Here is a 23936-nt window from a genome sequence, read left to right on the forward strand (position 1 = left end):
TTTTGACTCAGGGAACATGATGAAAATGTTTATTCTCTTGCTAACTACCTATGTGACCATGAACAAATGACTTTATTATACCCTTGAACTTCCTTTACTGAAAGTTCTTATAATCTTCATCTTCATCATTATACTTTATTTTTATTTGTATATTTTCTATTCATATGTCTCTTTTATTTATTCATATAGCTCTCTTCTTTCCTTCACTCCATATGGAGCCATCTATTGAAACAAAAAATTTAAAAAAAGAATAAAAATAATAGTTCAGCAAAACTTACCAAGATATTAATTATTGAGATTGACAGTGAATGAGATGTTGCACACTTTAATCCAACAGTTCTATAAAGAAATGGAGTAGGTACATTATATCTGTTCTATATATTATTCAAGATCATATTTGGTCTCGATTATGAAGTATTCAATGCTAATTTTATTGTGATAGTTGTTATTCTTTTTTATGTCATATATACATACATAAACACACATACTTACACATACATATTTCTGGTTTTTCTTACTTCACTTTACATTAGTTCATCTGACACACAATGTTTCTTCATATCTGTTGTTTATGGATAGTAATATAATAGGTATTATACAATTTCTAAAGATTGAATCTCTAAACTTTGTGTATTAATAGATTAATTAACAAGTAAACCACATATAATCAAATAATGAATTGACTTCTACATACAGAAAATATCTTCATTCTTATGTAATCTGTCATTTTGTTTCTCTTTTTCATCTACCTATGTGATGTTATAGTGATACTGGTCTCTTTTTGATCTATTTCATATGAATCTTCCTATATTTTCTTAAACTTTTGCTTAATCTTCTTTTATAACAACTAAATTAAAAATATGTATCCAGAATTTTTCTATTCATTGGATTCATTGTATAACAGGTTCCATTTTTATCTTGTATGTAAAGCAACTATGCATATTTTGTCAATATGAATCCCTGTGATTTTTGCATTTTAGTTTATCTTTTTTAAGAGTGATAATTATGTTTACTTGCAAGCAACACTTATTAATAGATACACATATGATTTATGTAGCAATGACTCATGTCAGGGTGGTTAGGTTCAAATGTAACCTTTGACAATTACTACTTGTCCAAAACATTACAAGTCACTTAATATCTTTGAGCTTCAGGTTCTTCTAGAAGAAAAGGGAATTACATTAGAAGGTTTAGTTTAATTTTGTCTTCTAGGTATATGATCTGATATAAATATAATTCATGTGTATGTATATGAATAACATTCAAATGTATGGGCATGCATATGCATATATGCAGTGCATATATGTACACATGTGTCTATAAATAATGCATGTATTAGTATACCCACAATATTTATATATCCATGCCTCTATGCATATATATATATATATATATATATATATATATCACACATATTGCACACCCACATTTGCTATGTGTATGTGTATGCACACACACACATGGGTATTCATGTGTATATATGTATATCCACCTATTCATGTGATTATTCTCATGTGTATACACATATTTATGCATACATATGTGTAAGCACATATATGTGCATTGTCATGGTTCTGTTTATTTCACTCTGTATTAGTTTATACACACACATATATATTATATATAAATATATATATATATATTTCTTTGAATCCATAATATTCATCTTTTTTGGTAAAATTATATTCAATTACACTTACACAATGGCTTGTTCAGTCAGTTTTAAAGTGTTGAGAGTGCATTTTTTTCACATGCAAAAATTTATGAGAATGTATTATTGAATCTTTAGGATAATTTCTTAGCAATGAAATAACTGAATGTAAGAGTATGATCAATTTTTATTTTTTTCCTATTATATAAAGTGATTTGATCATCTTTAAATAAGAAATCATTTTAAAGGTATTTCCTGCCTTCCCCATTGAATTCCCTTTTGAAATAATATAAATTGAAAATTTTAAATAAAATAATATTAATGTTGTGACTCTATTTGATGGTATAAAAATGATTAAGGTTGTCTCCCTCTTTTCAAGTGAAAGGAGAGAGATATGTTTCTTCTTCTTTGCTTGGGAACACTATGAATCATTTCAATATTTTAAATATGGAAGTATTTTAGTGTTGTTTCATTTAAATTGTTTAATCCTGTATACATTTTTAAATTTTTTCCACTCTATTTATAGCAGTTCAAAAAGTTCATATGTTTATCTAAATTACTATTTGTTATTTCTTAAAGAATAATGATATTTCATTCATAGAGAGTAATTTTTTGACCATTGTCTAGTCAAAGGTGATGTACTTTTTCCTGTTTTTGTTTTTAATAACATAAAGAATATGATGCTAATGTTTTGTTATATTGTAGTTTTTTGTTATTGACCATCTTATGGTATAGGAACAATAATTGGATGACTCAATTACAGTCACTCAGCAGTTTAATTAATTTTCATGTAAAATTTCAATTTATTTTCTGAATTAATTGAATTTTCTGGGTCATATAGCTACTAACATTAAATCAATACCTTTATTTCCCCCTCAGCTTTCTCACCATTTATAGTTTTCATCTTTGATTAACATTGCCATTAAGTTGGCAAATTCTTCTGTGTCTCTGCTTTTCTCCATCTGTTTGTCTTTCTCACTCACTGGACACTACTCAAGCACAGTGTTCTCCTCTGGGAATATCAGAACAATAATAAACAGGTCCTCTTCACAAGGAAGTTATGTTCTATTAAGTGAAACAAAATGGATCAGGTAATGTGGATAAAATCTTCACAGGATTGTGAGAAAGGCATTTCTTATGACAGCTAGGTGAACTCGAAGAGATGGTGCTGGACCTGATCCAGTCAACATCTTAAAATGAACATAGCCAACTTTTTTATTAAAGCTTTTTATTCACAAAGCATATGCATGGGTAATTTTTCCAACACTGACTCTTGCATAGCCTTTTTTCCAAATTTTTCCCTTCTTCCCCTCATCCCTTCCCCTAGCTGGCAGATAGTTCAATAAATGTCAAGTATGTTGAAAGACATGTTAAATCCAATATATGTATACATATTTATACAGTTATCTTGTTGCACAGGAAAAATTAGATCAAGAAGGAAGAAAAAGTAAAACTAAGAAACAAAATACAAACAAATAACAACAGAGAGAGTGCCAATGCTATGTTATGTTCCACACTCTGTTCCAATGGTTCTCTCTCTGGGTGTAGATGGCTCTCTTCATCACTGAACAGTGGAACTGGTTTGAATCATCTCACTGTTGAAGAGAGCTACATCCATCAGAATTCATCATTGTATAGTCTTGTTGTTGCCATGTATAATGGTCTCCTGGTTCTGCTCATTTCACTTTGTATCAGTTCATGTAAGTCTCTCCAGGTCTCTCTGAAATCATCCTGCTGGTCATTTCTTACATAACAGAGTATTCCATAGCATTCATATACCATAATTTATTCAGCCATTCTCAAATTGATGGGCATCCACTCAGTTTCCAATTTCTAGCCACTATAAAAAGGACTGCCACAAACATAGGGGATATAAGCCCAGTAGTAACACTGCTGGATCAAAGGGTATGCACAATTTGAGAACTTTTTGAGCATAGTTCCAAATTGCTCTCCAGAATGGTTGGATCTGTTCATAGTTCCACCAACAATGTATCAGTGTCCCAGTTTTCCCACATCCATTTAACATTTGTCACCTTTTCCTATTATCTTAGTCAATCTGGCAGGTGTGTAGTGTTATCTCAGTTGTTTTATTTTGCATTTCTTTGATCAATATAATTTGGAGCACCTTTTCATGTGGCTACAAATAGTTTCAATTTCTTCATCTGAAAATTGTCTTCATCTGAAAATTTTACCAAGGATTGAAGAATGGCTTGAACTATTACATATTTGAGTCAATTCTCTATATATTATAGAAATGAGGCCTTTAACAGAACCTTTGAATATAGAAATGTTTTTCCAACTTATTGCTTCCCTTCTAATCTTGTCTGAATTAGTTTTGTTTGTATAAAACTTTTTAACTTAATATAATCAAAATTATCTATTTTATGATAATGATCTCTAGTTCTTTGGTCATGAATTTCTTCCTCCTCCATAAATTTGAGCAGTAAACTATATTGTTTATTTATGTATCATTTTTTTATGTCTAGAGCATGAACCCGTTTTGACCTTATCTTAGCATATGGTATTAGGTGTAAATCTATGCTTACTTTCTGGCATACTAGTTTCTAATTTTCCTAGCAGTTTTGTCAAATAGTGAATTCTTATCCCAAAAGGTGGGGCCTTTGTGTTTGTCAAATACTAGATTGTTATGATCATTGGCTATTTTGTTCTGTGAACCTAACCTATTCCACTGATCAACTTCTCTATTTATTAGCCATTGCCAAATGGTTTTGATGACCACTGATGACTTATAATATAGTTTTAGATTTGATACAGTTAGGCCACCTTCAGTTGCTTTTTTCTTCATTAACTCCTTTGAAATTCTTGACCTTTTGTTCTTCCAGGTAAATTTTGTTGTTTTTTCTGGGCCAGTAAAATAATTTCTGGAGAGTTTGATTGGTATAGCACCAAAAAAATAGATTAGTTTAGGGAGTATTGTCATCTTTATTATATTCACTCGACCTATTCATGGGCACTTGATATTTTTCCAATTGCTTAGATCTCACTTTATTTGTGTGGAAAGTGTTTTGTAGTTTTGTATATATAATTCCTTGGCAGATAAATTCCCAAATATTTTATATTATCAACAGTTATATTAAATGGAATTTTTCTATTTATCTCTTGCTGTTGGATTTTGTTAGTGATATATAAGAATGCTGTGGATTTATGTGGATTTATTTTGTATCCTGCAACTTTGCTAAAGTTGTAGATTATTTCTAATAGTTTTTTAGCTGATTCTCTGGGGTTCTCTAAGTATATCCATCATATCATCTGCAAAGAGTGATAAATTGGTTTCCTCATTACCTACTCTAATTCTTTTAATCTCTCTCTCTCTCTCTCTCTCTCTCTCTCTCTCTCTCTCTCTCTCTCTCTCTCTCTTTCTCTCTCTCTCTCTCTCTCTTTTCTCTTATTGCCAAGGCTAGCATTTCTAATACAATATTGAATAATGATGGTGATAATGGGCAACTTTGTTTCATCCTTGATCTTACTGAGAATGGTTCTAGTTTATCCTTACATATGATGCTTGCTGATGGTTTTAAATAGATGCTACTGACTATTTTAAGAAAAAGTCCATTTATTCCTATATTCTCTAGTGTTTTAATAGGAATGGATATTGGAATTTATCAAATGCTTTTTCTGCATTTATTGAGATCATAATTTTTTTGTTAATTTGGTTATTGACATAGTCAATAATGCTAATAGTTTTACTAATATTGAACCAGCCCTTCATTCCTGGTATAAACCCTACTTGGTCATGCTGTATTATTTTGGGGATGATTTTCTGTAATCTCTTTGCTAATATTTTATTTAAGATTTTTGCATCATTAGGGAGATTGGTCTATAATTTTCTTTCTCTGTTTTTGTCCTACCTGATTTAAGTATCAGTGCCATGTCTATGTCATAAAAGGAATTTGGTAGGAGTCCTTCATTCCCTATTTTTTCAAATAGTTTATATAGTATTGGAGTTAGTGGTTCTTTAAATATTTTGTAAAATTCACATGTAAATTCATCCAGTCCTGGGGATTTTTTTCTTAGGGAGTTGATTAATAGCTTGTTCTATTTCTTTTTTCTAAAATGGGAGAGTTTAGGTAATTTATTTCCTTTTCTGTTAATCTAGGCAATCTCTATTTTTGTAGCTATTCCTTCATTTCCCTTAAATTGTCAAATTTATTGGCATAAAGTTGGGCAAAGGAACTCCTAATAATTGCTCTAATTTCTTCTTCATTGGTAGATAGTTTCTCCCTTTTCATTTTTAAGACTAACAATTTGATTTTCCTTTTTTCTTTTTTTAGTTAAATTAATTAAAGATTTGTCAATTTTGTTGGTTTTTTCATAAAACCAACTCTTAGTTTTATTTATTAATTCGATAGTTTTTTTTTTTTTTTTAGTTTGGATTTTATTGATCTCTCCTTTTATTTTTAGAATTTCAAGTTTGGTATTTGATTATTTTTTGTTCTTTTTCTAGCTTTTTTTAGTTTGCAAGTCCAATTTCTCTATATTATACAAGTAAGCATCTAGAGATATAAACATTTTGCTCTTATTATTGGTTTGGCTGCATCCTACAAAATTTTTGGTATGTTTGTCTCATAATTTTTCATTCTCTTAGATGAAAATTATTGATTGTGTCTATGATCTGCTATTTTCACCCACTCATTTCTTTAGGTTGAGATTATTTAATTTTCAATTTCTTTTTGGCCCCTTTATTGAATGTATTTTTTATTGCATCATGATCTGAAAAGGTTGCATTTGCTATTTCTGCCTTTTTGCATTTGATTTTGAGGTCTTTATGTCCTAATATATGGTCAATTTTTGTATAGGTTCCATTAACTGCTGAGAAAAAAAGTGTACTACTTTCTGTCTCCATTCTATTTTCTCCAAAGATCTATCAAATTATTCTAGTATTTTCTAGTATTCTATTTACCTCTTTAACTTTTTAAAAAAAATTATTTTGTGCTTTGATTTATCTACTGCTGAGAGTGCAAAGTTGAGATCTCCCACTATAAAAACTATAGTTTTTGCTGTCTATTTCTTTTTGCAACTCTCTTAACTTCTCCTTTAGGAATTTTAGATACTACACCATTTGGTGCATATATGTTTTAATACTGATATTGCTTCATTATCTATGGTACCCTTTAGCAAGATATAGTTTTCCTTCCTTATTTTCTTATAATTAAAATCAATTGTTTGCTTTTGCTTGATCTGAGATCAGGATGGCTACCCCTGCCTTTTCTTTCTTTTTTTTTTTTACTTTATCTGAAGCATAATAGATTATTCTCTAGCCTTTTTGCACGTATGTATTGTTTTTGCTTTAAAATATGTTTTCCTGTAAATAACATATTGTAGGATTCTGGCTTTTAATCCAGTCTACTATCTGTTTTACATTTTATGGGAGAGTTTCACCCCCTTCACATTTACAGTTAAAAACTACTAATTAGGTATTTTTCTGCCATCTTATTAACCCTAAATTATACTTTTCTCTTTCCTTTTCCCCTTTCCCTCCTCCCCAGTATTTTTACTTAGGAATACTACTTTCCTCAAGCAGTCTTACCTTTTTAGAGACCCTCCCCCTTTCTTATACCTTTCCCCTCCTATTTCTCTTTTCCCTTCTATTTAGTATCTCATTTTCTTTACCCCTTTTCCCTTCCCTCTTTTTCTATAAGATGAGAGATGTTTTCTTGATAAAAACCAAAATTTATCTAATATTCTTTCCTTGGGCCAATTCTGGTGAGAGTAAGATTCACACAATATTTGTCACCCTCCCTTCTTTCCCTCAATTATAATATGTTTTCTTTGCCTCTTCCTAAGATGTAATTTCCATCATTTTACCTACAATTCCCCTTTTTTAATTGTTATAATCCCCTTTCCATCTCTAGTTTCTTTTATATTATAATGGTAAAATCAGATTATACATGTATTCTCAATGTATACCCACAATAGAAATACAGTTCTCAAGTTTTTTTTTTTCTTTTTACCTTTTTATGCATCTCTTGAGTTCTATATTTGCAGGGTTAAATTTTTTGTTTAGCTCTGGTCTTTTTTGTCAAAAAATAAATGGAATTCACCAGTTTTAATTGAATTCCTTGAAAGAAAAATGCTCAATTTAGCAGTGTAAATTTATTCTTGGCTACATTGCAAGTTCCTTTTGCCTTTCAGAATATCAGATTTTCAGACCCTTCAGTCCCTTTAAAGTGGAAGCTGCTAAGTCCTGAATAACCCTTATTATGGCTCTTCTGTATTTGAATTTTTTTATTTCTGGTGGCTTGTAATATTTTTTTTGCTTGGCCCCAATAGTTTCTCAAAATTTAGCCATGATATTCCTTGGGATTTTTTATTTTGGCATCTCTTTCAGGAGGCATTTTGGTAAAATTCTTTCAATAATCATTTTTACCTTCTGTTTTCTATGATATCTGGGCAATTCTCTTTGAATATTTTTCTGAAAGATCATCTCTAGGCTCTGTTTTTTCTTTTTTCATTATGTATTTCAGGGAATCCAATAATCCTTAGATTGTCTCTCCTATATCTATTTTTCATGTCAGTTGTTTTTACAATTAGATATTTTACATTTTTTCTATTTTTTTTTGCTTGATTGATTCTTGTTGTCTTATGGAATCATTCATTTTCCATTTGTTTCAATTCTGAATTTTAGTGAATTAATTTTCTTCATTTTTTTAACTTCTTTTTGTATTTATCCAATTGAACTTTTAAATGAATTGCTTTGTTCTATGGATTTTTTTTCCATTTCACAAATTCTGATTTTAAGGAGTTATTTTCTTTTTTCCATTTCACAAATTCTGTTTTTTATAAGGAGTTTATTTTTGTTTTTACTGTTTTCACAAATTCTGTTTTTCTGGGAGTTGCTTTCTTTTTCCATTATATCAAATCTATCTTTTAATGAATTATATGCTTTTTTCCATTTCACTGTCTATTTTGCAGTGAATTTTCTTCAGAGAGTTTTTGTGTTGCCTTTTCCAAACCCTATTGCAAATTTTTCATTTCCTTTCCCCATTTTTCTTTTAACTCTCTTCTAAGATCTTTTAAATTTTCTTCTAGGAGAGACTTGTGTGATGGGGGACCAGGTTATAGCGCCTTTTTGGGGCTTCATCTGGAGACAATCTACCTTTAGTCTCCTCAGGATTTGAAATCTGTTCTTCTCTTTTTCCATAAAATATGTCAATTGTTAGAGTCCTCTTTATTTTTTTACTCATTTTTTTTTTAAGTTAAGGTCTGCCTTTAGGGCATGGAGGTTTTTCAAGCAGCAGCAGCTGTGCTTGGTCAGTGCTGATTCCCTCTTGGTACTGGGTGGGCGTGACCAGGTTTCATGAGATTCTGGTGTTTTTGAGGTTCACTATTGATCTCTTGTATTTGTGTTGGATGCTTTATAACTTCTCTGCTGATCTATTTGCTTGCAACCAGGTCAAAATAGCCAACACTACTGTAGATGCCTGTAGATTACTCCCCCATAGATTCTCTGCCATGCAGAGTTTTGCACCACCAAGCAGAGTCAGCAAACACTAGTGGGAGTAAGTAATGCCCCAGAAACTCTGCACTGTTTTGTGTTGGCATTTTGTGGTCAGCTATTTTGTGTTAGTCTGCCTTCCTCTCATTTTTTGACTGAAACAGACCTTTTTCTGGTCTGTTTTCCTCCCACAGATTCTCAGCCAAGTGGGAGTCTGTACACTACATGGGGACTGTAGTGCCCTGGGATTCTGAGCTGTCTGTGCTGGCATTTTGATTCATCTGCTTGCGCTGGCTGCCTCCCCTCCTCTTTCCAATTGAAAACAGACCCTTTTCTGGATAAACTTCAAAAATTATCTTCTGCTGATAATTTTTTGCACTCCCAATATTTGCAGGTTCTGCTGGTCCAGAGATAATTCAGAGAGTGGATTTTCATAATTAGTGTGAGGTTGTAGAGAAGGTCAGAGAGAAAACTTGTGTCATCTCCACTATCTTGGTTTACAGCTCCAGAAGTTGAAACATGGCTAAAAATTGAATTATGTTTTTCCTCAAAAAACTTCCTTTATTTTCTAATGTAACTTCTGTTTTCAAGCCCCACTGGGAGAAGGGGTAAAAGTCTTTGATATAGAGCTTGAATCTCTTCTTCCTCCAGAAATGTCAAAGTGATTAAAATTAGGCTCAAATAGAGTCATAGGTCCTAGAGTCAGGAAAAGCTTTAGAAACACTAGCTGTATGGTGACACGGGACAAAATTTTCATTTATCTCCAATTACCTCACAAAAAAAAAGTTGGCTCAAAATCTAAGACAATCAATATTTTAAGGGACATAGATGATATTTTTTTTTAGTTTTGGTATCCCCTGTCTCTGAGTATAGAGTGTAACCATAAGACCCAAACTTCTGTTTGCATTTCTGGTAAGAACAAAAAAATTTTTCCTTGGAAGAAAGGAAAATATCTATTCTGACTCCCTTCAATACACATCTAAGTTTCAGGCCCTTGCTACAGGTGGATTATCTCTATACATGTTGAGCTCTTTCTAACTATTACATTAACTTCTCAATAACTTTCAAATGTATCACCATCCCTCCCAGTCATCCAGGTTTTCATCTTTTTACTCTTCACTTTTCTTTCCTTCCCACATCTAATATATTGTGAAGTCCTGTCATTTCTATTTTTATAGCATCTCTTCCACCTGCTCCCTTCTCTATTCTAGCAGTGAGGACCATCCTATTGATCTCAAAACTTCTCACCAGAAAATTACCATCTCTCCATCAAGCTTCTTTCTAATCTTAATCATCCACTCAACTGTCAAAGTGATCTTTCTAAATGATGATTCTGAACATAGCCCCTCTAATCAGTAAACTTCCAGCAATTTAGTCCTCCCTATCACCTTAAAGAACACATTTTAAATCCTCTATTTGTTTTTTAAAGCACCTCATAAACCAGTCCCTTCCTGCCTTTTTAGTCATCTTCTGCCTTATTCATTCCCCTTTGCTTTTTCTGGTCAAGTGACATTGGCCTCCTCCCTGTTCCCAGAGTACCTTTGGAATACCTAGGATACTGCATTTCTGACTGAGAATTTTGCCTAGCTAGCCCTCATTTCTGGAGTATTTTCCCTCTTTATTTCCAAATCTCTGGTTTCCCTGATTTTTTTTTTCTAATCTCAGCTAAAGACTTTTCTTTTCCAGAAGCCTTTCTTGATTCTCCTTAATCTTAGTGCCCCCCTTCTAAAACTATCCCCAACTAATTTTCTATTTACCTTGTACTTAGTTCATTGCATGCTGTCTCTCTCTTTAGAATGTGAGCTCTTGAGAGCTGGGAATAGTTTTTTTTTTTTTTTTTTTTTTTTTTTTTTTTTTTTTTTTATTTCTTTGTATTCCCTGTACTTAGCACAGTTCTGGATGTGTAGTACGTGCTTAATAAAACCTAATTGACTATGATTATGCCTTGTATTTACCATATCTAACAAATGTTTATGAAAATACTTCTTATAAAAAGTACTATATTGAAAGAAAAGTATAAATACTAAATTATAATAACAAAGATATATTGGAGGATATAAATGAGTATCTGAAGTACCTGCAGTAATGACCCTTACAACCTTGGTGGTTTTCCATGACTGAAACTTCCTGAATATGGTGGCCATAGACACCAGCTACTTGCACAAACAGTGACCGAATGGCTATTGAAGAGACTTTGAGACCTTTATCAAGGGCATGCAGGAGTGGCTAAAGTGTCACCAGTTGAAGTATTACCAATGCTTTCTTTATGAGAGCAAAATGAATAAAAACAGCCTTAAATGTTGATAAATAAACATTTAGAAGTTAACTTTCTTCTGGTATGATTGTAATCTAAATTTCATTTATACTGGTGAAACATTTATATAACATATTTGTATATAGAGATAAAGAATAATAAAAATAAGCATTTTAAGAAGTAGCTATGATTAATGTTTTGAAAACCAATTCATCATATCTGTGAAATTAAGAATATTGTTACATACAGAAAATTGAATTGTATCTAGAAATGCAGATCATCCAACTTGGACATTTCTAGTATTTGCTACACCAATTTTATTTTGAGTGACAAGATTATGATTTTTTTTTTAATCACGAAAGTATTATAGGGTCAGAAATCCTTTAAATAAAGCATGATTTCTCAGAAATTTTAGACAATGGGCAACACTAGAATCTAATCAAACAAAATATATGGAAGGTAGACCAAAACTGATTTTTGATTCATAGTTTTCTGGGCTTTCATAATTTTGCTGACTTTTGTTTTAAACTAGCATAATCTTTTTAAAATATTAAAAAATATAATAGGAAGGAAAAGTCTATTTTGTAATTTAATAATAATGGTTCATACTAATTATGACTAAAAATTAATTGATTGATATTTCCTAGAATTATCAGTATTCTTCTTAGGGCCAAAAATGTTACAAAATTCCTCCAAAGTGTGCCATCATTACTTTCAAAAATTGGCTTTTCTCTGTGTCAAGGTAACCCTCCCCCCATTCTAGCTATCCTCTTCTAACTCAGCATACTGAAATTTTCATTTTAATATTGTCTATAAGACACTAGTGGCTGGATTATTCCTACCTTTACAATCTTAGTTGTTTCCCATGACTAAAACTTCTTGATGTGGTGGCCATAGACATCAGCTACTTGCATACTAGTGGCTGGATGACTACTGAGGAGACTTTGAGACCTTTGTCAAGGGCATTCAAGAGTGTCTAAAGAGTCAGCAATTGGAGATTTAGGTCCTGTAGCAGTACTGAAAGCACATGCAAGTGTGCAATGGACCTTTTCACTAGAATGCCAACAGAGGATCTCAGGTGCAGAATAAACTCATATTACTAGAGAAGCTGATGGAGTTGAAGACTGTTCACAAGGAGGGGGACGCAGTGATAGAATTTCCTGATGGATGTGAAAAGTTTTCACTACCTATCCTGCAACTTCATGAAGTTGACATCTACTATACCTTCAGCATGCCATTGTCAGTTGTATTGCTGTCTTGCAGAAATTGAGTTTTGAATGTGTGGTTGGGGTAAATGGAGCAGGGAAGCTAACTGTGATAAAGCTGTTGATGGCACATCTAGTGCTCTGGCATCAGACTCACATAAATAAAGAGACTGGCTGCTTAAATCAGTGCTCCATGGATCAGCTAGGCTTCAATGTCAGTGCTGTGGAAATGTTGATTCACAAGTTCACCAGGGAGATCCAAGAAGTATCACCACTAGTTGTGATGCTAGAGCATCTCTGAGCAGTTTACCAGTAAGCTCGTGGTCCCCCTATTGCTGACATATCTAGAAACTAGAACATGATTGGATTTTTCCAGTTCATTAGGACATTCCCTGATATCTATATTCTGGACAAACCAACCAATCAACAACCTGGACATAGAAATGATGGCAGACTTAGACCATGTTTCCTCATTATTTTCATAGGTGGCATGCAATTTGAAGGAATAATAGGATTATATAAAATTTATCATATATGTATATGTATAAAGTTTTATATATAATATACCTTATATATATATATATATACATATATATATATATACAAATTAGACACACTTATGCACATGCTCGTATATAGCTGTTTGCATGTTCTCTTTCTCATTAGATTGTAAATTCTCTTGGGGCAGAAAATGTTTTTGCTTTTCTTCATATTCCCAATACTTAGCACATAAATAGACTCATAGTAGATGATTAGTGAATGTTTTTTGACCTCATATGTAATAAAATTTCTAAAGTTGTGTATTTTATTTCATAGATTTTTTTTTCTTACATATAGGGGGAAAAAAGACACATTTACCTTGCAGCTAAAGTTGCTTAATTCTATCAAAACAATACCAATTGCTCAGCCAACACAAATCTATAGTTGATTTCCTACCCAAATTCATCATTGGCTTGGCCAACTCAATATGACCACTTCTTCAACTGATGCAGATCATAAAACCTGAATAGTTTCTCATCTCATTGGGTTCTTGTTCTTTACATATTTTGGCAAAAGATCATGATGAAATCATTCTTCTACATTTTTAAAAACATTTTTGAGTAAACCAGATGAAGACACAGGCTTCTTTTTTTTGGACATCATGCATTCTTTATTCTTTTGACTTTTCCTATCAGATTCTATGTCATATCTTCTAGAGTTTAATACAAACAGGATGATATTATCAGAAATACCAAGAGACTTTGGTGTCTCTAGGGAGTGTTTCCTGTACACAGCATCCTACAAGATTATGGTGGACATACATATTGACAGTGTATGTGTGTATACATATATACATATATATTTATACATGTACTTGAGGGACTTAATTGATATTTTAAAATATTACTGAATAAATTTTTCTCTTAGTTTTTTTCTGAAGTTCTTGTGTGATTTTAATATATTAATGTGAGATGCTTTCTTAAAACAGAGGCTATATTTTGAAAATACTTTTTAAATGATCAATAACAATTTTTGTATATTGTATTTCAATATTTATATATTGTAATTTTCTGTCAGTTTGTGACAAGAAAGTATGATCTGCTCTAGAAAATAATTTGTGAAAGACTGTTCTGCTTTCATATTTTCATCAAGAACAGAATATAGATGATTTTATAAAGATTTTTAAGGATAAAAACTGAAAATTTGGGTCAATATTTCAATGCACTCAGCTACCTATTTTAAAAATATTACTATAATATATTGTCTTTTTCATTCTTTAAAAGTCTCATCATTTATATAGATTGAATGTTGAATCCTTGATACTTTCTAGATTGTCTTGTCTCAAGAATATGTTCATTCTTTATATATTTAATTAGATATAGTCAATCTTTACAACTTTGCCTTAAATGCTATTTCCATTTAGTTTTCATTTAATTTATCAAAAGTGGATATTTCAATATCATTGATTATGTGAATATACTGATAGAAAAACACTAGCAAATCTGTCCATTTTTATCTATTGCCCTTTTATTTACACATATAAATGTTTTGGGCATAATGTGGCCTGCAACATCCAATTTTCTATAGAATTTCCTCCTCTCTACCATTACCTCATCTATATTTCTGTCCTTTTGTTATTACTATCCCTATAAAGGTTTTTCTAACAATGAACTACTCTTAAGAACTGAGACTATCTTGTTTGCAAATATTTTTATACTAAGTTACATATTTAATATATGCTTTTATTTAAATTTTTATTTATTTATTAAAGTTTTAGCCATCAGTCTTCTGAAACTGTTCTTCAAAATAAGCAATGGTAACAAATTTCAGTTTTGAGGATGATTTCTTTCAATATTGCTATGAAATTCTTTTATGTCTATCTCCATTCTTACCCCTCTATATACATGTGTGTACACACAGAGATAGACACAAATACAGACACACACAGACACACAGACACATACACACTATTATCTGTAATACTGAATAGCACTGAAATAATTTAGGCCTGATTTTATTTCTGTTGAAATGAAGCCTCATTGTTATATGAGTTTACTATAAACATGCTTTACAGCACATTGTTTAAGACAAATTAATTTTCTTTCTCTCACATTTTTTTAATGTAAGACCAGATGTGCCTTCTAAATGTACGTGATAGTCTCTGGATAGCAAATAGATAATTCTATTAGTTGGAAAAGGACTTTTAATCAAACTGTGACCTACTGTCACAGCTTAAGTTGACCCCCTTTTCTTTTCATTCTATAATGTGGCTAAACCTGCTGCATTGCTCTTTTTTTAGCTCTCATGTCAAGAATATTTTTATAAACATGTTTTTATTTAAAACAAGTTTTATTATCTCATCACTGATCATTTATGTTTATTTTTTACCAGCAACAAAATGGAAGAATTTTAAAATAGTACTTTGCTATAGTTCATTGAAATCTAGGTCAAGCTTGGAAACTTGCTCTTTGAATGACATATGTAAACATCACTCTATTTAATTGTCCTTATAAAAGGCATATTAATTTTTTTTTTCTTTTTTTCTTTATACTTGGCAGGAAAATTCAAAATTCTCTGATTCTTCACAGAAGGATCTGAAATAATGTTACCTGTGGGGTTTTTTAAATCATTTTTTAAATGTAGATTTTTAGAGGTGTGCAGATTCAAAGTCTACTATTCCTTCCATATTGTCCAAATCTTAACCCAAAATTTCCTTATGGTTTAGTAACAAAAAACAATCTACCCTGATAAAATTCCTCTGTTAGATTTATTTTTCTTATATGAAAAGTGGTTATGGAGGTAATTAACAAATCTTTATAAAGTGCTTATTATATGCCAGGCAATATACTAGGACTTGAAGAACAAAGACAAAAATGACAATTCTCTCAAAGATACGATCTGAAAAAAATCCAAAAATGAGATCTGTCCCATTTGTCACCCTCTTTTTTAAGGTCTCGTCAATATAGTGAATAAAGCAACTAATCCCAAATTGATCAGTGCAGAAGCCCTCCCATGTGTGTGTAAATTAAAAGAAAAGTTATCAAGAAAAGAGAAGGTACAGAATGGTTTTAATGGTTGTCTTTATAAAGTTAATTCTGTCCTTAATATGACAATATGACAGAGCTTTTAAGCCATCATCAATAGATCCTAGTCCTTCAGGTGGATGCTAATAAGGACAATGTATTCCATTAATAACTAAGTTATCCCTCACTCACTGTTAATAACAACTATGATATTTTGAACAGGGTAAGTGATGCATAGTATCCTAACAAAGCATAGTTATCCATTTCCCCTTACTCAGCAATTTCTGATTTCATTAGTGTATATTGTCTTTTCAACTACAGCAGATCCCATTTGTCTATGTCTTGGTCTTAATTAGTTGCTATGGACAAAATGAAATTACCTCATTACCACCTTTTTAATAGTGACTCTCTTCATACTTAAGCTGGTCCTCTGACCATAGAACCACAAATTGTCACATTACTGGTCCACTGGACCAAGTGTTTCTAACTTGTTGGGTCTGCTCAATCTTATGCTCCGCTGGCATAGGAGCTCAGGAACTTAGATTTCCTTGGTGCATAATTAAATGTCAGAAGAACACCTTAGTAGATATTCACAGGAGTCTGGAATTCATGATTGTCTTCATTATCACTGTGCTGTAACCAATTTCAGTATGAAGAGAGGGGAAGTTTATGATACCCAGTTGATTAGAAGCTTAAAGTTAATTGAATTTTATGATCATGAGTAAGGATTATTTAAAGGATAGTGGTTTGATCACAGATGAAAACTAGGTTAAAGTTCTTTAGAATGTATGAACAACAGGAAGATGTCGTATATGAAACAAGCACATTGAAGGAGATACATTGAATTAATATTCAACAGATATTTGTAGGATGCCTACAATGTGAAATACATTGTATTTTAACTGATAGAGATTGGCAATAAATAAAATACAATCCCTATCTATCCATGAGAAGTTTATAATTTTAAACATAATTTTAGGATGAAGATACAATTAAACATGTCAAAGTGTAACTACTTATAATATGAAATAATATGATGAAGTCTTAAAAGAACAAATGTAGAGCTATGTAAAATGAGAGAAATCTTTCAGTTAGGGGTGATAAGTGAAGACTTTATTTAGGAGATAACTTTTATAACTTAAAGGATGGATCTGATTATTGTCAAAAATAGAATGGAAAGCATTTTTGGGTACCTAGTAGTTCAGAAAATGATGTGAGACAGCATGAAAGTAGGGAAACCTGGGACCTGTTTGGTGACATTAAAATCCGATATTCAGAACATTGTATAGCAAATATGCAAAGCATATGTTTAAAATTGGCCAACTTATATTTGAGACCAACTTTTTCTCATGTTGAGTTTAGGTGACTAGTGAGAAGTGTTGTCAAGTCATCTGGCAAACTGAATTAGTGAAGAGTCAAATGAAGAACAAAAGAGAGATATTGGGATGATAAAACTGTGCCACAAAAAACATTTTTCTAGATGATTCAAAATTCTTGTTTTTTTGTCTATATTATCATAAGTTGCTTTTAAATACTTTCTATTTTATGGTCTAGTACATAGTGTCCTACATGAAAGAATTCCTCAGTAACGTGTGCTGCTAAGGATGCATGCTTTTGGCTAGTATGTAGGCAAATTTGAATTATAGTCAATGTCTGCAGTCATCAATTCCAATCCATACCCTCAAAGAATATTTAATAACTATTTAATAAAATAATATAATTGGTAATAATATAAATAATAGATATGTTAGTAAAGAGGAAGTAGTCAGCCTAATAATAATGGGGACCTACTCTCTCCAAAAATAAACCATGTCATCTATGGTTAGTCTGGTTTTTCCTGGAAGATTTTTCCTAATATCAAGCTTAAAATTATTTCTGTGTTTTCCTAGTTTTCATTTTTCTAGCCAAATGGAATGCTAATCCTTCTCTGATATTACTTTCAAATCACAGCATATATGTCTTTCGTAGGCATAGCTGTTTGCATGTTGTATTCCCCATTGGATTGTAAACTCCTTGATGTCAGAAATGATGTTTGGCATTTCTTGATATAGCTAACACTTAACTCAGAGCCTGATACGTAGAAAATGCCTAATAAATTGTTGCTCATTGAGTACATATTACCTCTTCAAATACATGTAGACAGTGATTCATTTCCTTCCAAAATCTTTTCTTCTCCATACTACTATTCCTTGTGTGATTGGGGCTGATATCTCTTTACCATCTTCTTGTATACTATTCAGCTTAGTATGTTATTCTAAGTAGCTCCAAGTAATGAAATCGATGACAACTTAATTGACAAAAATATTAGAAATTATTTTTGCCTTTTTTAACAAAATTATTGCTTTGGAAAATATTGAAGTTAAAATTTTATGAATTAATATTTATGTTCTAATTAAACATAAGCATCAAAGAAGTAAATATAATGTTAAATGAAGAGGAAGAATTACTGGGACAAGTTATTCATAATGTGAATAAGGGTGCTCACTTAGGAGACTCATTTTATCTTGAACTAGAATATGAGGGAGCCTTTTTTCTCTTTAAGCACTCCCTTTCCCACATGTACAACTTATCACTAGTGGTTGAGGTTTTCATTGCTTTTAGAACTGATGATCCTAGGCACATATAATATTCTTTCTTGAATAAAACATTTGAATTCAAGAGTATGAGAGGGATAGAATAAATAATAACCTCTCTGCTTAGTCTTTTACAAGTCTGCATTCATATTTACATATGTTTGTATACATAAATATGTATATACATGCATATATATGTGTATACATATGTATACACACATGTGCATATACACATACATACAGCACACAAATATTACATGCATAGAATAGAAATCTCTTTTACTAGAGTTTTTTTTTTCTGATGCCAGCATTTATGTAATATCTGGAAATGCTTGTTAACTCTAAAATTCCATGTTTTAATAATATTAAATGACTGTGACTTTATATTTCTTTAACATAACACTTGAGGCAGCCCTTCAACATAGCCCCCCAAAACTACCTAGTGTTTGAGCTATTCTGTAAGGCAGCATGCATTCATAAATTTAGTTCATGATCCACTGATGATATGTCTGCTTTCCCAGAACTGTTAAGAGATGAACAAATTAATTTCAACAAGAGCAAAGAAAGGTTAAGGAAATAAGGGAAGTCATTGTCCTCTATCTGTCCACCAAAATACCTGCCTTATTATGTGCATATGACAAAACAAATAATCACTACTAACTCCAACAACAACAAAAACCCAAACCCAATAATCTGATTTGTTATATTGTCATTTGGCTAGAGCAATATGTCTTTATCTCCCAGTATTACAACTCATTATTAAGTACAAAAATGCAAACATTGATTCTTTCTATGTAACACAGGTCAGTTTGATTAAAAAGACAAACCACCTAGCCAGTTGTTTGGACTAACTTTATAAGTCTATGAGATCTCATTTTATCTTTATGACAACTAGTTAGGGTGGAATGGCCTATTTGACTTGAGGAAACCAAGATTAAGACAATTTAAGTGAATTGTCCCTGGTCACTCAAGATTCATATCAATGAATCTAGTATTAGAACTCAATTTTAATTATTTCCTGTCTTTGAAGTTTCCTGATTTTCCCCTTTTTAGCCAAATGGAATGTTATTCCTTCTCTGATATTATCTTCCAATCACAGTATACATATGGTTTCCTTATATTTCGCAATCAATTTTTTGACAGAAATTCTGAATGTTATTATTTGTGATTTTACTTTTTATTGCCTATTTGAAGGCTACCTTTTCTTTAATATTCACATTAATTGTGATATAGTAATTTTAAATGGCATAATTGCATATTTGATTTTGTTTATTTTGATATATCAACATCAGCATTTGAGCATATTTGAATTATGAAGGTCATGGAGTAAATAAACACTAACCTGTACCTTTTGATAATGGATGTCATTAACAAATTTTCATTTAAATGAATGATGATGTCATATTTGTCTTATTTTTTTAATTTGATACAAGTAACATAACAAACAAATTTTATGTTTAACTTATATTTAATCATAATTTGTTGTTTTTAAATGTTTAATATTAAGATCTCTCTTTTATTCCTTTTCCCTTCTCACCTATTCTTCATTCATTTAATAAAAAATAGTATGTATAGATTGGTAGATGACAAGAAGATGAATAAATTTATTCCTCTTCACAAGTGACTTATAAAACAGGCCATTCCACTCTATTTTTCATGGTTGTTGTAAAGATAAAATGAGATCTTATAAAGCTATAAAACAATACATATAAAACAATCTGTATGCAAGGAATCATTTCTGGGTTAAAACATCTCCTTGGAGTCCCCAGGGATCTCTACCCTGATGCCTTCTTGTGAAAGTAGATTTTTGCATGAACTGGATTAGATATACAGTAGACATTTAGTTTCATTAATGAATGTTGAATGGGGAGAAGCAGAATAATATCACAGAGAACCAGCCTTGGAAACAGATGCTTTGGGTAGAAGGGTCAGTCAAACTCTATGAACTTGAGCAAATCAGTATCTTTTTAGTGTCTTAGGCAATTTTGTAAAATATATTACACAGATAAATTACAGATTTCCATCATGGCCAGTAGTTTTCAACAAGGAGTTCCCTATAACAATAAAATAACTGCATTAGACCAAAAGAGTACAGTTTAAAGTATTAGTTATCTTGGAACAAATATTCTCAAATAAATTACAAGGCAGATAGTATTCAGTGTCAAAGAAGAATCCCAGAGCTCCTTGTAAAAACTGTGCAGGGAAAAATTCCTTCCCTTTCTAAGAATCAAGGAAGGCCATATGAAACTTTTGTTTTTTGGCCTTTGATCTGGGCCTGGAAAGATAGAAAGAATTTCAACAGCTAAGTGATTAGTAGAAAAGGTATTTTAGTCATAAGGTCTATCATAAACAAAATTGTAGAGCTGGGAAAGCATGGGCATGTTCAATGAGTTCAATGGGCTACTCAAATAGCCCAGTTCAATTTTAGCATTGGGTAACTAGTATGTATACTTCACATTATAGAAAACCTTGAATCCTGGGATAAATAAGTATGATTTTATTTTTTAGTGAATGGGAAGTCATAAGGATCATGTGATTAGAGGACTGATGTGATCCAAAACTGATTTTTAAAATTAATCCGATAACATGCACAGGATGATTTGGAGGGGAAGAGAGCAGTGTGAGGAGAAAGAGAAGTGATTGCAATAGTCTTCTTAAAACTTAATGAAGGTCTGAAATATAGTGGTGACAACAGAAATGGAAAAAAAAGACATAAATGAAAATTCATGAAGCTTTATATTCTGGATCCAATTTTGAAATTTAAATATTCATATAGAATCTATCACAATAATGCCAACACACCAGATAATATTGCCTTTTTAGCCAAGAAAATTTTATGTTAAATAGTTTTTAATTATTCATTATTTTTGGAATGAAGCAAGGTATTTTGAAGAACATTTGGGAAAAAATCCAAGTTGGATCAGCTATAGGAGAGTCTTATATGTTTCTACATGTTTCTAAAACATTAAAGAAGTACCAGAGTTATTTCCTGAAATACTCCAAAGCTATAAGCTCTCCCTTGCAATTATAAATAAAATGGCAACAAAGGGGAAAATATAACAGGCCTATCATTTGATAGTAAATATAACATTTCACACCCATTGGTTTTCACCTCTAGTAAAGAGAAGGGAAGTAAGTTTCATCCTTTATTCTTTAAGGTTGATCTTCTGTTATCTTTGTTGTTTTGCTCCTGTTTTTTTTTTCATTTCTTGTCAATTGATACGAATTTTCCTATGTTTCTCTGAAGTCCTCACATTATTAGTTTTTATGGTATAATAATATTCTATTACATTCACATCCTCAATTATTTCTCAATTTGTTCTTCAATCTCACTAGTTTCATTTTAATTTTTTGGCAACTACAAAAGATATTTTTGTGAATAATTATTGTATTTGAAACTTTTCTTTCTAGTAGAATATGTGCTATAGACAATTCTTAGTATACGATAAGTGCTCATCAATACTGATAATGGCACTATATGTGGTCCCCTAGTAAAATACCTTATCTCTCCATGAATCTGAAAAAACCTCACTCTCCTACTTGCTTTGGGATCTATAATACACCATAGAAATATTACTTAGAGATGAGCCCTTTGCTTCTTCAAAAACTAATTCCTTTGGATTAGATCTGAGGGTGACTTTTAATGACGTCTGCCCAGTTGACTCTGGAAAGTCATCAAATAGCTTAGAACTTCAACTGTCTCATATGTAAAGTGGAATTATATTGCTGATGCTATATACTTTTGAGAGTTGTTCTGAGGTAAACATTTTGTAAAACTTGAAATGACATAAATGGGAGCTAATATAGAGAATTTCTTTCTATATTTTTCTAGGTAAGTCCCCTGGGTTAAAAGAAACTAAGACCTTTGGGAGGAGCCTGCTTCCTCTCTTTCTCTCCTTGTCCTTCCATGGTGACTGGTAAGAAAATTGGCATAAATCCTTGTGTATACTTAGTTAGTCTAACTTTTACCAACTACTGCTTTACCTTAGTTTTCTGAAGAATCATGGATATAATAAACAAGCTTTTCATGCCATTTAAAAATATTCAAATATATTTCATGTACGATAAAGGAAAAAAAACAGCATGCTTCACTGATTTTTATGTTTTTAAAGATAATTTGACATATTTAATTCTGCGTACTAATATGCATATGGATACGAGAAAATATAATCAACAAATGAAGAGTGAAGTGGGCCAAGGGAATAAACAGGAAGACTTGCAGAGGCAAATCTTTAGGGATACACTTTGATAGCTAATTACTAATCCCAATAATGGGTATAATATGATTGCTAATGTTTTACTTTATTCCTAGATTTTCTGCTGTAGATTAAATGACAATTACTTCCGTTGTCAATTTATATCCATATCAGTATGTGACATATACATAGAGAGACACGATGCAAATCAGAAAAGTACAGAAAGGTATAAAAAACAATATGTTTCATTTAGAAGATCTTCTGTTTTTTATCAAAAATATAATGTAAAATTTATTGGGTTTCTCAGGTGTATGATATCTGTAATTTCTGTTGCTCATGTCAGTCTCATTTGAAATTTAATATTATATTTTGAATTTTATTTAATATTTTACTATAATTTTATTTATATAATATATGCATGTGTATATATTACATATATATGTATACTATTTACACTCTAGTTTTTTATTATTATAGCTTTTTTTTGACAAATCATATGTATGAGTAATTTTTCAACTGTGACACTTGCAAAAACTTCTGTTCCAACATTTCCCCTCTTTCCCTCCACTCCCTCCCCTACATGGCAGGAAGTCCCATACATGTTAAACACGTTAAAGTATATGTTAAATACAATATATGTATTCATATTTATACAGTTATCTTGTTGCACAAGAAAAATCAGATTTAGAAAGAAGGTAAAACACCTGTCAGATTGGCTAAAATGACAGGGAAAGATAATGTGCAATGTTGGAGGGGATGTGAGAAAACAGGGACACTGATATATTATTGGTGGAATTGTGAATACATCCAGCCATTCTGGAGAGCAATTTGGAACTATGCTCAAAAAGTTATCAAACTGTGCATACCCTTTGATCCAGCAGCATTACTACTGTGCTTATCTCCCAAAGAGATTTTAGAGAAGGGAAAGAGGCCTGTATGTGCAAGAATGTTTGTGGCAGCCCTCTTTGTAGTGGCCAGAAACTGGAAACTGAGTGGATGCCCATCAATTGGAGAATGGTTGAATAAATTGTGGTTATATGAATGTTATGGAATATTATTGCTCTGTAAGAAATGACCAGCAGGATGATTTCAGAAAGG

At 31.5% G+C, this 23936-nt stretch overlaps 1 protein-coding gene and 1 pseudogene across 6 annotated transcripts in view; both read left to right on the forward strand.

Moving 5' to 3' along the window:
• ERBB4 (erb-b2 receptor tyrosine kinase 4) overlaps positions 1–23936 on the forward strand; it is a 1327834-nt gene that overhangs the window by 394095 nt on the left and 909803 nt on the right. Inside the window, exon 1 of one of the 6 annotated variants that reach the window (XM_074298797.1) lies at positions 22475–22559. The exons of the other annotated variants lie outside the window; for them this stretch is intronic. Within the exon in view, the coding sequence (XP_074154898.1) occupies positions 22550–22559 (10 nt within the window). The 5' untranslated portion in view covers positions 22475–22549. Of the gene's footprint in view, positions 1–22474; positions 22560–23936 lie in introns of those variants that run through there. 6 annotated transcript variants of the gene reach the window in all.
• LOC141559573 (ATP-binding cassette sub-family F member 3-like) lies at positions 11193–13921 on the forward strand (annotated as a pseudogene).

The sequence above is a fragment of the Sminthopsis crassicaudata genome, chromosome 3, assembly GCF_048593235.1.
Source record: "Sminthopsis crassicaudata isolate SCR6 chromosome 3, ASM4859323v1, whole genome shotgun sequence".
Taxonomy (NCBI): domain Eukaryota; kingdom Metazoa; phylum Chordata; class Mammalia; order Dasyuromorphia; family Dasyuridae; genus Sminthopsis; species Sminthopsis crassicaudata.